General features: G+C 30.6%; 1 protein-coding gene and 1 pseudogene across 1 annotated transcript; both read right to left on the reverse strand.

Annotated features, from left to right (window-relative positions):
* Nucleotides 1-3,647: 3,647 nt before the first annotated feature.
* On the reverse strand, nt 3,648-6,398 carry LOC145195152 (uncharacterized). The gene is made up of 5 exons (XM_080072942.2): nt 5,986-6,398; nt 5,522-5,759; nt 5,216-5,400; nt 4,122-5,096; nt 3,648-3,882 (listed from the first exon to the last, which is right to left on the reverse strand). The coding sequence occupies exons 1-5, from the start codon at nt 6,247-6,249 to the stop codon at nt 3,691-3,693; spliced, it is 1,854 nt and encodes a 617-aa protein (XP_079929068.2). The 5' UTR covers nt 6,250-6,398; the 3' UTR covers nt 3,648-3,690.
* Nucleotides 6,399-10,227: 3,829 nt separating this feature from the next.
* Nucleotides 10,228-11,470, reverse strand: LOC149882776 (uncharacterized; annotated as a pseudogene).
* Between the last annotated feature and the right edge of the window lie 2,636 nt (nt 11,471-14,106).

A 14,106-nucleotide genomic window follows, 5' to 3' on the forward strand; every position in this document is an offset into this window, starting at 1 on the left:
CATATATATGCAAATAATAAAAAATAATTAACCAATATACCAACAGTACAAAAGAATAAATAAAAAATAAATTGTAACAACAGAATATATATATATATATATATATATATATATATATATATATATATATATATATATATATATATATATATATATATATATATATATATATATATATATATATATATATGTTTTACAAGAACTTTTACAAGATAATTATTGACACATAAATTTAAAGACAGTATCTAAGGCATGATTGCAAAGTAGGTAGTTGCCTAAAACCTGAATACTCTCCACACGCTCACATACACATGCACATGCATACATAAAATTTTTCTTCATATATCTTTCCCTCCTATATGGTTAAAAATAATCCGTTATTAGAACAGACATAATGAATCGGATTACTTGCAAATGTTAATAAAAAGAATAGAATAATTATGATGACGATTAGATACCATTAGGTACCTTGGCTCTAAACAACTGTTTTAAGCGTCGAAAATAGTTTTTATTCAGAGTAACATGAAACTTTCGTTAAAGTTAAATCATCCCGTTAACATCTCTATTAATATAATTTTCGGAAGCCTCACAACGCACCATTTTGAATTTTTTAGCTTCATATTAATGGAAATAATTTACCTTGGTGCTGTTTTCCTGGCGAGTTTCATAAAGGTATTTGGACGGGGGTTGTTTTAAGTCAAGTTAAAAAGAAGTTGCTCTTTTAAGTAGAAAATGTTGCATGTTTTTACAATTAGATTTTCTAGTCTATAATTGTTTGAGGTAAATTATTACATACTTAGACGATTTTTTTTAGACGATGAGTCTTGAAATTTAGGCGATAAATAGTGTAAAAATAAACGACGTAAAAAGTTAATAAGAGTTTCTCACTTTCAATTAATTCTATAATTTATAGATCTACACGAGCAATGGCGTAGCGTTAAGCTCGCTGGTCCTAGGACCAGTTCAATTGAAAACCAATACCAGCAGTAAAATATTATCCAACCTTTAATGATTTAAATACACAAAGTCTTTTGAAGTAAAACCCGTTTCGTCTTGTACAATCTTCTCAGATTACGATTATTACAATCTTCTCATATTACGACAACCTTGTCATTGCACAATTTGGTGTCGACACAACTTTACACATCCTTTTCTTTTCTATTATTTGTATGATAAAATCAACTTTGCGAGCTTATGTTTTTGAATAAGTACATCAATCATTTCAATAATGTCCACCTGTCGAGCCCGTGTATTTTCAATAGAAATTAATGATAAACTATTTAGTTGTTCTTCTGCTTCTTCTCACAAATTTTTGATAATTTTTAGTTTTGAGAAGGATAAATCTGCGGTCACAGCTGTAATCTTGAAATGTCATTTATAGAATGAAAACAGTGCACACGAGTATGTTGTTGGCGGAGAATATTTAATTAGTAACAAATCTGTAATTTGTCTTGTCGATTTGGAACTGCTTGCATTTTTCCCTTAAAACAAGATCGTAAAGAGAATAATTAATGTCCAAAATCTGATAAAGGTTTTTCATCATTTAATTTAATAAATAATTTCCAATATTACTTTTTTAAAATCCTTTTAAGTATTCATCTCGAATTGGATAATATTGTTTATTGATGTGATTTACTAAGCGACACCAAATCGTACAATGACAAGGTTGTCGTAATATGAGAAGGTTGTACAAGACGAAACGGGTTTTTCTTCAAAAGACTTTGTGTATTTTTTATTATTTTTTAATCAACCCCCAGAAAAAAGTAAATCATTAACATTAATATCTTAAACTATTTATAAAATTTATAGAACTAAGTTTTAAAAAATGCAAATAAACATGACCATATCATTTCATTGTAGTTTACTTTTAGACCTTCTGAAAAATATCTTTTTAGACGTTAGTTGTTAATATAATATCTGGTCACAAAGTTTTAATTGACAATATAAAATCAGGTGAACTTTTTGTTTCTTTTAAAAGTTGGGGAATTTTTTTTGTCAGAATCTTAATTTCCGAATAATTATCCAGCGTAGAGGATCACCTTTAAACATATTTGAGCATCTTTAAACATCTTTTTTTTCATTTTTTGGTTTTAACTTTTCCTTCGGCTGATATGCCTTTCTTTCTTTTTACGTTTTGGCTTAAACTCTCTCGTCATTGTTTCATCTAAGGAAAGAATTACAAGAAAGAAATGACAGGTTTACTGACTATTTATTTCTCACTATTATTTAAAAAGCATATAAGGTAAGTGTGGGTATTAAGGCCCACCTTTGTCGAATGCGCGGTAAAGAAATGCTGATTTTTTTTTGCTGCCAGTGATAAAACCAGATAACTCTAATATTTTAATGTCGAAAAAAAGTTTCACAATTTATTTTTTCCCTAACTTTGGATTAGTGGGCCTTATTACCCGCGGGGCCTTAATACCCATACTTACCTTAAATGCTAACTAAATAGTTCATAAAAACAGGCCATTAGTTTTTCATGTAACTTATTATTTACCTATTATTTGTAAGTAACATGAAAAACTAATGGCCTGTTTTTATGAACTATTTAGTTAGCATTTATATGCTTTTTGAAACTGGCTAAAACAGCAATTAACCTCTACGGTTTGGGAGTATTGCCAAACAACATATTTACGAAAACACGCATTCGCAATCAAAATATTTAGCTTGGCTTTGAGATTTAAGAAATAATGCTCAAGTACATTAAACAAAAGAAAACTTGGCTTAAAAGCATAAAGATGCAGGTTTCAAAAAGCATAAAGATGCAGGTTTCAAAAAGCATAAAGATGCAGGTTTCAAAAAGCATAAAGATGCAGGTTTCAAAAAGCATAAAGATGCAGGTTACAAAAAAAGTCGTTCAATCTTATAGAGCATTCCGTCTTGTGCAACTTTCTCTGCTTTTACAATTGTTATTTACATCTGGCTTATATTTATTCTATTAAATTTGTCTACTTTTTATTAGTGTTATCCCCAAATAGTTGTGTTTCGTACAATATTTGTTAGCGTTTTCCATTCGATATGAAAAAAATCATTCAATTTACAAATTAGCAGCATGTACCATGGTGTGACCTAAAAAAGTCCAATGCTGTAAGAAAGTTCTAATGTAACAAATGATAAATTTTATATTTTAACAAATATTTGGGGAAAATGATTTTTTTAGTTTTAACTAGATATCTAGTTATTATTTAAAAGTTATAAATTATAAGTAAATATTTGTTTTGTAATATATAAAATTTACCATTTGTTAAAATAAGACTTTCTTATGGCATAGGACTTTGTTAGGTCACATCACTTTATGTATATTTTGCCTTGAGTGGAAAGTGTAAAAAAAGTTATTAATTTAAATCAAAGCAGTCATTGTATGTCATTTATAACTAAGTTTAGATTATGAGGATCGCAGATTACAAACTCTGCTGGAGGACAATTAGCTTTGATTTTGAATGAACACCATCATTGCCATATTAATATTCAGTGTCATAATTATTTGTTGTCATAATTAGTATTATTGAAGTCCGTTAACAACTGATGTAACCGCTATAACAAAAACAAAGAGGAAAACATGATATACCAACTTGATGTTACACCATGGCCTGCATATTTACCAAAATTATATTGCTTTAACTTCTTTTAAAGAAATACTGCAAAAAGAAAAAAATCATATATATTATTTGAAACAAATATTGTTCGTTTTTACGGAGTTCCAAACATAACAGAAAAACTCGATTCATCTCTACCAACAGTAAAGTTTGCAAAACTTGTATGTCCACTCCATTTTGAGCGGAGACCACATCCAAATCGTACAACGTGCGCCATCACAAGAGGGAACTTATACTGATTAGCTACGCTCCATACTTTATCCATGCTAGCTTTAGCATCCTTGTTCTATAAAAAAAGTAAAAGTGATGTTACTGAATAGCTGAAGCATTAAGTCCGTGATTCGAAAACACATACGTGCGTTTACATATAATACATTTGAACTTGTTTCTAAACCAAAGATTGAGTGCTGCGTGTATATAGAAATATGTAAAAAAATATAAGTTATAATAAATTATAATAAATTATAATAAAATATAAAAATTACAGCCACACGTTATAATTAACTCTAATATAAATCATCTCACATATCCGTTGACAGAACGAAGAACAGCAGCAGTTATTTCGTTGAACTTCTCTTTAGGAGGAAAGACAGAATTCTTTTTAGCCCAACCAACTACTAGATTTCTCTTATGCACTCTGAAAAAGTGGACGTAAGTTCCAATAACTGAATGAGCGTCAGAACCAGTAACCTCATCATAAGCATTCACTGTGAAGTAATAGTTCGAATATAGTTCTGATAAATAGCGGTGTAAAATGTTTCGGAACTCGTCATTACTTTTTAAACTATTTAACATCATTTGTTGTTCCACTTCCCCCTTTAAGATATCAGCGAAAACAACTTTTTCTTCACACGTCGGACCTTGCCAACCTCGAGGACAAGAGCACTTATAAGTACAAGTAATGTCTGTGATGTCAGTACAGGTTCCTCCGTTTTTGCAAGGAAGTTGCTGACATCTTGGATTACAACAAGTAAAACCAACGTTATTAGGGTTGTTATTGCAAACTTGTTGTCTTGGTATGCAGTTATCATTCCAGCCGCAGCTGTTTTTGGTTTGTGGGTTGCAACTTTTAATGCCAAGCTCCTCTTTATTTTTCTCACAGTAGTTGTAGTAATAGGGTCCAAACCATTTTAAGATACCCTTGAAGTTAATACTTGGGTGCTTACTCATATGACTTGCAGTAAACAAATTTAGTATAGAACTTAATTCCATCTTTATTGGTGAAGGTGACTCAAACTTTTGCTGTGACCAGGAAACAAGATCAGCGGCCGGTTTCGAACCATAAGATGTGACAGACTCTCTTTCAAAGCCATTAACGGTGTTACTATTTGCTGCATTATCTACTTCGTTGCAGCTTTGAGAAGTTCGAGAATTTCCAATTCCTGCAATTGTCAATTTAAGACGATCTTCGTTGCACTTTTGAATTTGGGCATCAGTACTTTTTTTAAACTCATCTTGGGAATAACGTCGAGTAACCGCTGTCCTTGCTCCCATTGTTGTCTAAAATATAGGTATCGTAGTTACCATTATAAAAACTTTGTCATAGTTGCCATTTATTTTGTCTAACGATATTTTTGCATGTTTTTCTAAAAATATTATAGACCACAAACACTTATTACCTGTAAAAGATAATGTGTGCCAAATTCTCTAATAAAGTCGTTGGCTTCAACTTCTCTCTTTGATTCAATGGTATTGTTCAACCGAATCAAGCCATTCACAAAACCATCAGCAAATGGAGGTGGGTCGAAAGAACTTATTCGGACAGTGTATGTTGCGCACGTTGCATCATGTACAGTCAAAACTCCTGAAAAAATATAGTTATTTAGGTTTTGCTGCAAAGATTTCAACGTTAGTTATGTAAAGTAACTTTTTTAACGTTCTCACCACTAAAATCATTTTTATGTTTCAATAGCAAAGTTACTAACCTCTTTTTTGAATGAAGAAAATTTCATTGTCTTTATATTCCTTGCTCAATGAAAAAGCAGATTCTATTAGAGGTGGAATTGTTGTTTTGACTCCAACACCTTTAAGTTCTGCACTGACTTCAAACTGAAGATTTGAAGTAAAACTTGTGCCATGGGAAGATTTTGAGCCAATTTTTTTTGCGTAGTCGTCGACAGTAGTTATAATATCTGAACTTGATGTTAGACTACATTGAACTCCCTAATTTAAAAATTTTAAAAAAGACATTTTTGATGAAACACATGAGTAAGATTCAAAGTTAAAAACTTTTCAAAGTATTTTACTATTGTATTTTCAAAATCGTAGGAGTTTTAGCTTTACACTTTGCACTACAATTACAATGAAACTGTTTTAATTGTGTCACTTTGATAAATTTACGAATGTACTGGATATGATAAAAGTCCTTTTCATCTAAAATAATTTTTACCTGGCGTACTGTAACTCCCCCGTGAAGTGCATAAGCTCCTGAAGATGTTTTATAAGTGGGAACAAAAATGTAGCCGGTGGAGAATCCGGGGTCATGAAGAGCACTTGAGGTAAACGGATTTCCTAGAAGAATGTTATAACCCGTCATTATGGAACCAATGTTAGGATAGGGCTCGTGATTAGGATTACACCACTCAGCTTTGCAATATGGTGAAGCTGCAACAACACTTATATAGTGAACTAGGATTAGCAGTAAAGTGAACATCTCTGTTAGTTTTATCTAAATAAAACAAGTTTATAGATAATCAAAAATCTCATGCTTGCACAACCTCTCTGGCTTCTTCTTACATTCTTCTTTTAATCATGATGATTGTCATTATCATGATAATCATAATCATCATCACAATAATCATCATTATAATCATAATCATGATCTTCATCATGATTATATGATCATGATTATGATTATGATCATCATCATCAGTATCATCACTATCCTTAACATTATTATCAATTATCGTTATTTCTATTAAAGATAGCACTTTTACTCTTAATTTATATAAATATTTTAAAATAAATACGTAGGTGTGTTTGTTTACCTGCAACTGAATAAACCTTTTCTATAAAAACGCCTTTACTTCTTGCTGCTTTAAGAAAAAAAGTTATTTAGCGAGAATCAGCCAATGTTTAGGCTGCTTGATTAAATACAGTTGTAAAGACTGACACATGTTTGGGAACTATTAGCAAAAAAATAGACTTCGTATTATTGATTATCTTTCACCTTTTGCCATTTCTCGTTTTGCTCTCTTAAATTCCTTAACTTGATGATTTTTCGTTATACCGTTACGCATTTTGTCGTAAAAAAATTTTAAATCGTAATATTAAGCTTTTTAAATGGGACTAACAATCCACACGATAAACGAGATGAAGAGGCTTATTCAGGATTTCTGTTTTCATCATCCAAATTATTCAGGATATATAGCTGATTAGTAGAGATGTTTTTACAAACCTCATTGAGATTTAATGTGAATATGATACTCCCCTTATTCTAGTATGAGAAGTTTGAATGCTTTTTTTAACAGTTCCTAATATAATAAAAACACATGATAAAGAGTTTTGCTTGTAATTTTAATCTATTCTTTTAGTTTACTGAAATTTTGTCTTAGCTTGTTAATTATATTCCTAATATCTTAAATTTTATACGGTCATAAGTTTATTTTATACGGTCATATTTTTATTGCATATGTTTATGCTATTCGGTAGATTTTGGGAAATTTTGTGTAAAACGGCGAAACGTGAAACTGCAAAACGAAAATCACCAAAAAAGATAAAAAAATTTTAACGGTAAGATGAAAAATTTAAAGAACCTGAAGCAAATTAGTAAATGTCATCAAAAAATGCAAGATTTTCTTACTTTTTAAAATTCTTTTTTACAGATGTGTAAATAAAAAAGTGCTGGTAAAAGTTTCAATGAAATCCTACTGTTTAATCAGCTTTCATCGTCGATTTTATTTTATGGATACAAAAACACCAAAGTTTAGATTTAATAAGTTTTTGACTTATTTTTTGAAGTATTTTGCATGTTCGTGGTCGTGCCAAATTTTAAAAGAAAAAGCTTCTTTGATTAAATTTTCTTATTGAAAATAGTCTTATCATGCAGTGTTTTTTTTTATCATGTAGTAATTTTTTATCATGTAGTATTTTTTTTTTTTTTTTCATCATTAACTATTTTTATTATAATGTACTATTTTTAATTAAAAAATTAAAATGAACGAAAACTGACTATCCGATATCGATTTATATATAAGCCAAGTAAAGTCGGATAATACACATTAGATAAACTCATGTTTACATTTTATATGTATTTGTACCATAGTATACATTTATGACAATACCTTACTCACCACTCCAGTCTGAAAACATTTCCTACCTTGTCTAGAACTTAAAGGAGTTATCCCTCTTAGAAAATTTATTATAATTAATGGACTTATGCATCCCTCGATCTTTTATTTGAAACTTAAATCCTTTTGAAATTCAAATCAAATGATAAACGATTTGCCACCTAAAAAAAGACAATCGATGTAAATAACAAAAATATTAACTAAGAAAAATGTATAATCTAAGATGTATGCTATTGTAGATCATCTCGGAGCTACTTATATGCGTTTAAAAGACTAAATGCAATAAAAAAAAGTTCATTTACCCAACCAACCTCATTTATCCAACGCTCCTACAGCTCAATACAAGGTGTTGACATTTTATAGTTGAAAAATTAATTACAACAAAAATACTAGTAACTTCAACTACAGTTGGAAAAAATTAGCAGAGAAAAGTATTGCTTAAAAGCCAATCAGATCTTGTAAATATATGTAAGCATATATATTTTATTTGAATATGTGTCAAGAACTTTCATTTGATAAATACATTTAATAAATTCATGGCTTATGTAGCAAAGCAATAATTTAAAGCCCAGACCTCTTTTTTAACCGTTGGTTAAATTTTTAGCAGTACTTTAGTTGGGTAACTTGCAATATATCCATATTTCAAATAATAAGAATTTTATAAATTGGGTAGTACGTGTGATGTCATGGTGTAAAAATCTCAAAGGGTGGGACACTGTGATTTCACACCATGGGAGGAAAATGTGAAAAATACTTTTTACCCAGGGCATCAAAAATATTAAACATGGCGAAGCAGTGATTTTTAAAAAAAATTTTTTAAAACAGAGTTTTATTTTTAAAGTATTGGCAATTCGTTATGCAATTCAAAATACTAGATGTGCAACCGGGGCAGTAATAATGTTTGGGCAATTATTTCATAAAAATGTTTATTTATTTGTTGTTGTTACTAAGGTAAAGGAAGTATTAGGACGATAAAGGAGGGATGTGTTCCAGTATTAAATGAAAGGAAAGCGGAGGTTGGGGTTGAGGTTGAGGGTTTTGGGACTGTTTGGATGGAAAGGACAAGGGTTAATTTTTAAAGGATTAAAAATATGTTTTTCGTCCTCCGTAAACTTTTTATTATACGATTATTCTTAATACATTGTTCTATTAATGTGCTATGGTGATCAGCACTCTTTTATTCATTACGTTAAAAAAACTAGCAAATAACAATTTTTTACTCTCCTTCTAGTGTCCGACACTATCTTTATCAATTAATCCCATTTTTTTCTTCTTCTTTAAACGAATATTTCTTCTTTCTTTATTAGAATTGGCCAAACTTCATCTTACTTTTCTTCAATCAATACTTTTCCTTATTTCTGTTTAACTCTTTAATTCTTCTGTTTATCAAAAATTTCTCTTTTTTATCTTCTTTGCTCATTTATAAAACTTCTTGTTTATCCAAAAATTATACCTGTTTATCATTTATTTACTTGACAGGTAAAAAAAGTTTTTCACCTGTCAAGTAAATAAATGTCATTTCATAATCGTTGTTTTTAACTTAATTCTCCCTCATCACAATATTATCTAAAAGTGAGAAAAACTCAATCAAACTTCACCTCATGTTTAATTTTAAGTTTCCAAAAAGTACTATGTACTGTAAATATATATTTCATAATAATTTTTATTTATTTGATGATATTTTTTTTACTATTTTCATTTTTCTTAAACAACGAAGATATCACATATATATCAGATAAAGAAACTGAGTATTTAATGATGTAAGCTTTTCTTCTCTCTTCCTTTTTTTGCTGTAGTTTTGGTATTATACTTTTTTTTTAGAATTGATAATAAAGTAAGTATCCACGAATTAAATTCTAGTTAGAAAAGTATACTGATATCAATAAAAGTTTAGCGTATTTACATTTTAGTTTTTTATGAAATCAGTAGCAACTGATTAAACTGGTAACCTTGTTAGTTTCAGTGGTTATTGTTTACACTTAAACTCACACTTAAACTGACTATCTTTTTAACTTTATGTCTTGAGTGATTTTTACATTATGTTTATAAGATGACTATCTTAACTGAATTTTATTGAAATTTACTTTATAAACTTAACAACATGTGGTATCTGATAACTTTTTAATTTATCATTTAAATGACTATGACATTCAAAGGACTTAGTGAATGTTGATATGATCTAGTTGTATTATGTTTAGGATATTAGGGGTATAATGAGTCACATCTTTTTTTGATAAGTAATTCAATTTTAGTATGTGGTATTAATTGTTTCAACAAATTTAAATATAGAAATATGGTATCTTGCTAGAAAACATAGATGGCTGATATAATAATAGGTTAAACATGGCATTTTTCTCTCGCTTACCAATTTTAAAAAACAGGCCCCATTTAAATACTACTTTATTTTTAGTTAATGTTGCTTCTTCTCTGTAAACTCCAGATAATTTGTTGAAGGCATTGTTTTTTGATAACAAGTCTTAAATATTTTCAAACATAACGACAACACTTGGTTGATGGCTAGCATTTTTGAAACTTTGGAAGCTCGTGAACCCGACATTTTTTGAACGAAGACCACCACCAAATCTTACGACGTGCACTATAACTACTGGATAACCAAAAGACGTTGCAACAGCTCATACTCTTTCCATGTTAGATTTTGCATCGTTGCTCTATAAAAGATAAAAATATTTGCATATATTATAATGTAAAAAACTTGGTATTTTTTTAAGTGTCCTAAAATTAATTAAAACTTTTTTAAAAAACAAAGCAAAACCTATTGTTAAAATTCCATCGCCATTACAATACAAAAGTTGTCTTTATACAACATGCTGTAGTAGGCAACCATATAGCACAACAACAAATCACTGAATAAACATTTTCAGATTTTGAAATTGTTTTACAGAAGTTAATAGTTATTAGAATTTTTTTGAAAAATATTATGAAAGTTAATTAGGTATTTTTTATGCACTCTGCAATGTGTGTTTGGTACATTGAGAATAATCCGATATGCAAATAGAACTGATGTTTTATTTTAAAAAAGTCAGGCTTTTGCAGAGAGAAATCTTTTATTGAATACTTACATAGTTCGTAACAGAGCGAAGAACAGCATCAGCTATTTCATTAAACTTTTCTGTTGTTGAAAAGTTTGATGATTTCTTCGCCTATCAGACAACAATATTCCGCCTGAGTTGTCTATAAAAGTGAATGTAATTACCTGTAACTGCATGAGTGTCAAAACCTCTGACAAATTGTAGGCCTTTACTGTGAAGTTTTAATATGAGTAATGTTGGGATAAGTACTGATGCAACATATTTCTGAAATTATCGTTGCTTCTTTCACTATGCAGCATCATTTGGTGTTCAATTTCACTTTTCAAAATGTCAAAAGTAACAGCTTTTCCGTCGCACTTTTGGCCTTGCCAATCATTTTTGCAAAAAAATTGGAAAGTGCAGAAATGGTCAGTTATATCTTCACAGGTTCCTCCGTTTTTACAAGGAAGATTATGACATTTAAGGGGTGCAACAAGTGAAACATTGTTGTTGCAAACCTGTTGTCTGGGTATGCAAATGGGTTGTCATTTGCCATGAGAATAAACAAGGCCCAAGGCAAGTCACTTAAGGTTGCAGGAACCAACCTGGAAGCTCTATGCTTCTCACATGGACTACTGTATGTTGCTTGCTCAATAGTTAGATCTGGCAGTTATTTCTACATCTTTCCTTCAAATGAAAAAAATAGTAAATATTGTCTGCCCTTTTGCTCTTGTAGCTGGATAAACCAGAAGTTTTCATCAACATGATTTGCATTTGCCAAAGTTTTCTTTTCAAATGAGAAGTGTTCTACTTGATAGAAGTCTTCATCGAAAGAAGTATTTAAGTCGTCATGAATTTATTGCAATTTAAGTCGTGATGAATTTATTGCAATTCTTACTTTGTCCAATAAAGGATTGACAAATCGTGAGCTTTGTAGAAGATTGGAGTGTCTCATAGAACAATCGGTAGGGTTCTACAAAATTTTTAGAGACCAATTATTACACTATAAGACTTGGCCAAGGCAGACCACGAGCTACCAATGCCATGGAGGAACAATTTTTGATGTTTCGAAAAGAAAGTTCTCTACTGTACGAAGTCTCCAAATACAACTTGCTGAGGTTCATAGACCTGCTGTTAGTCAAGATACCGTAAGAAGAAGACTTTGTGCTTAAAATCTTCCACCTCACCGCAGCTACTGGTCCTAGATTGTCTCTAGACCACCAAAGAAACAGCCCACCCAACATAAGACGTCTTTAAGACAACTTTATGACATCTAGACGACTTAAAGATGAGTGAAACACGTCTTAAAATTGTCTTATGTTGGATGGGAGACTGGCTTTTGCAAGGAGGCATATGAATTGGGAAATACAAGATTGGGGACAGGTCTTATTTACAGATGAGTCAAGGTTTTGCCATAACTTTCTGATTGCCGCCCAAGAGTGTACAAAAAACCGAATGAAAGATGTTTTGCTTGTAACGTTCAAGAAACCCCTTTATATGGAGGTGTCTCATTGATGGTATGGGGCGGAATATCTTTAACAGCTTGCACTTAGCTTTTTGTTGTTGATGGTGGACGTCTGACTTGTCAACGATAAATAGCAGACATTTTAGATCCTTTTGTGTTACCTTTTGCACCGTACATTGAAGATGGATTCCTTCTTATGCAGGATAATGCTAGACCACATATGGGACAACTTGTCACTGAATACTTAAACAATGTAAATCTTCAAGTTTTGGAGTGGCCAGTTTGCAGTCCAGATATAAGTCCAATAGAGCATCTTTGGAACGTAATGGGACGCCGTGTTAGAAGCCAACATCCACCACCTAACAGCCTAGACGAGCTGCGATAAAGTTATATCAGCGTGTGGGAAGATATCCCTCAAGAAACGATTACATCTCTAATTGAAAGTATGCCACGACGCTGTCAGGCTGTAATAACATCAAGAGGTGGTAACACTATTTACTGATAAGTCAAAAATGTTTCAATTTAAGCTGTAATAATGCGCATAATAATAATGATTTTACTTTATTTTGTTAAACGAACCATATTTTCGGTTTTAAATTTTTTTTCACCATCCTCAAAGTCAGTTTTATTATTATCATGGAAATAATTGTGTTCATATGTACCATTCTTAATATGTTTGTCAAAATATATGATAATATTGACGACAATTAAAATTAATCGAAATGTATAAGTGGTGCGTTGATATTGCGATTAAGTGTATTTTTGAATAATTTAGCATTATGTTGTTTATTTTAATTATAATTAGTTATAATAAATTATACAAAGCTTTTAACACGGTGTTGCATGCCACATTGCATTCTCCTATCTGCTTAATAAAAATTTGAAAATATTATTTAATCTCCGATCAACCATCCCTACTATTTTATTGGTTTTGATGTTTTCAAAATGACAACTGAAATATCGATCAAGAAATGGAATCTACTCTAAATCAAAACGGAGATAATTTCTTGACTTAATTCAAAGATTACAATGAGATGATAAAGATTACGATGTGATGAATAATGATAATCTGTCGTGATCGTTTAAGAAACATTTAATTAAATACAAATTGGGAAAATCAGAATCCGGCTGTTGCTAGGTTCTAATCGAAGTGAACCTAGCAACAGCCGGATTCTGATTTCCCAAGTTTTCCAAAACTTAAAAAACAATTTCTTGCTTATGCTTCCTGAATAATCAAATAAAAAAGAAAATGGACAATTTTAAGTTAAGATTTATATCTTTAGAGCCGATTGTTGTTACGGCTTCTTGTAGGGGTCACCTCATGGTGGGGTATCTTGGAAGCGAGTACTTGGAAGCAAAATATAAGTAAAAAAACGTCAATCGGGTAATGCTTATAACAAATCAAAAGGAAAAGAAGTGCCAGAAAAATCTATTGTAACACTAAAAAATTGCTGAAATTGTAAGTTCAAAAGCTCTACCAATATACCTGAGATTGAGCGTCAAGTAATAATTGATGACTTCTGGACCTTGGATGATGACAATAAAAAACATTTCAACTCAAAAATTACAAAAAATCTTGTGAAAAAATGGTGCCGTACATCTGCCGGTGAAAATTCAATTTAAAAAAATATTTTTTTATTATAGCTTTTTTGTATCTAATTCACAATATTGAGCTTGTATATCCTATTATTTTTCAGCATTGAGTATTAGTAGCCATAGAGATGCTT

This window comes from Hydra viridissima, unplaced genomic scaffold (genome assembly GCF_058129835.1).
Source record: "Hydra viridissima isolate aposymbiotic clone 2 unplaced genomic scaffold, HvirCarnegie_v1 scaffold_10, whole genome shotgun sequence".
NCBI classification, from domain to species: domain Eukaryota; kingdom Metazoa; phylum Cnidaria; class Hydrozoa; order Anthoathecata; family Hydridae; genus Hydra; species Hydra viridissima.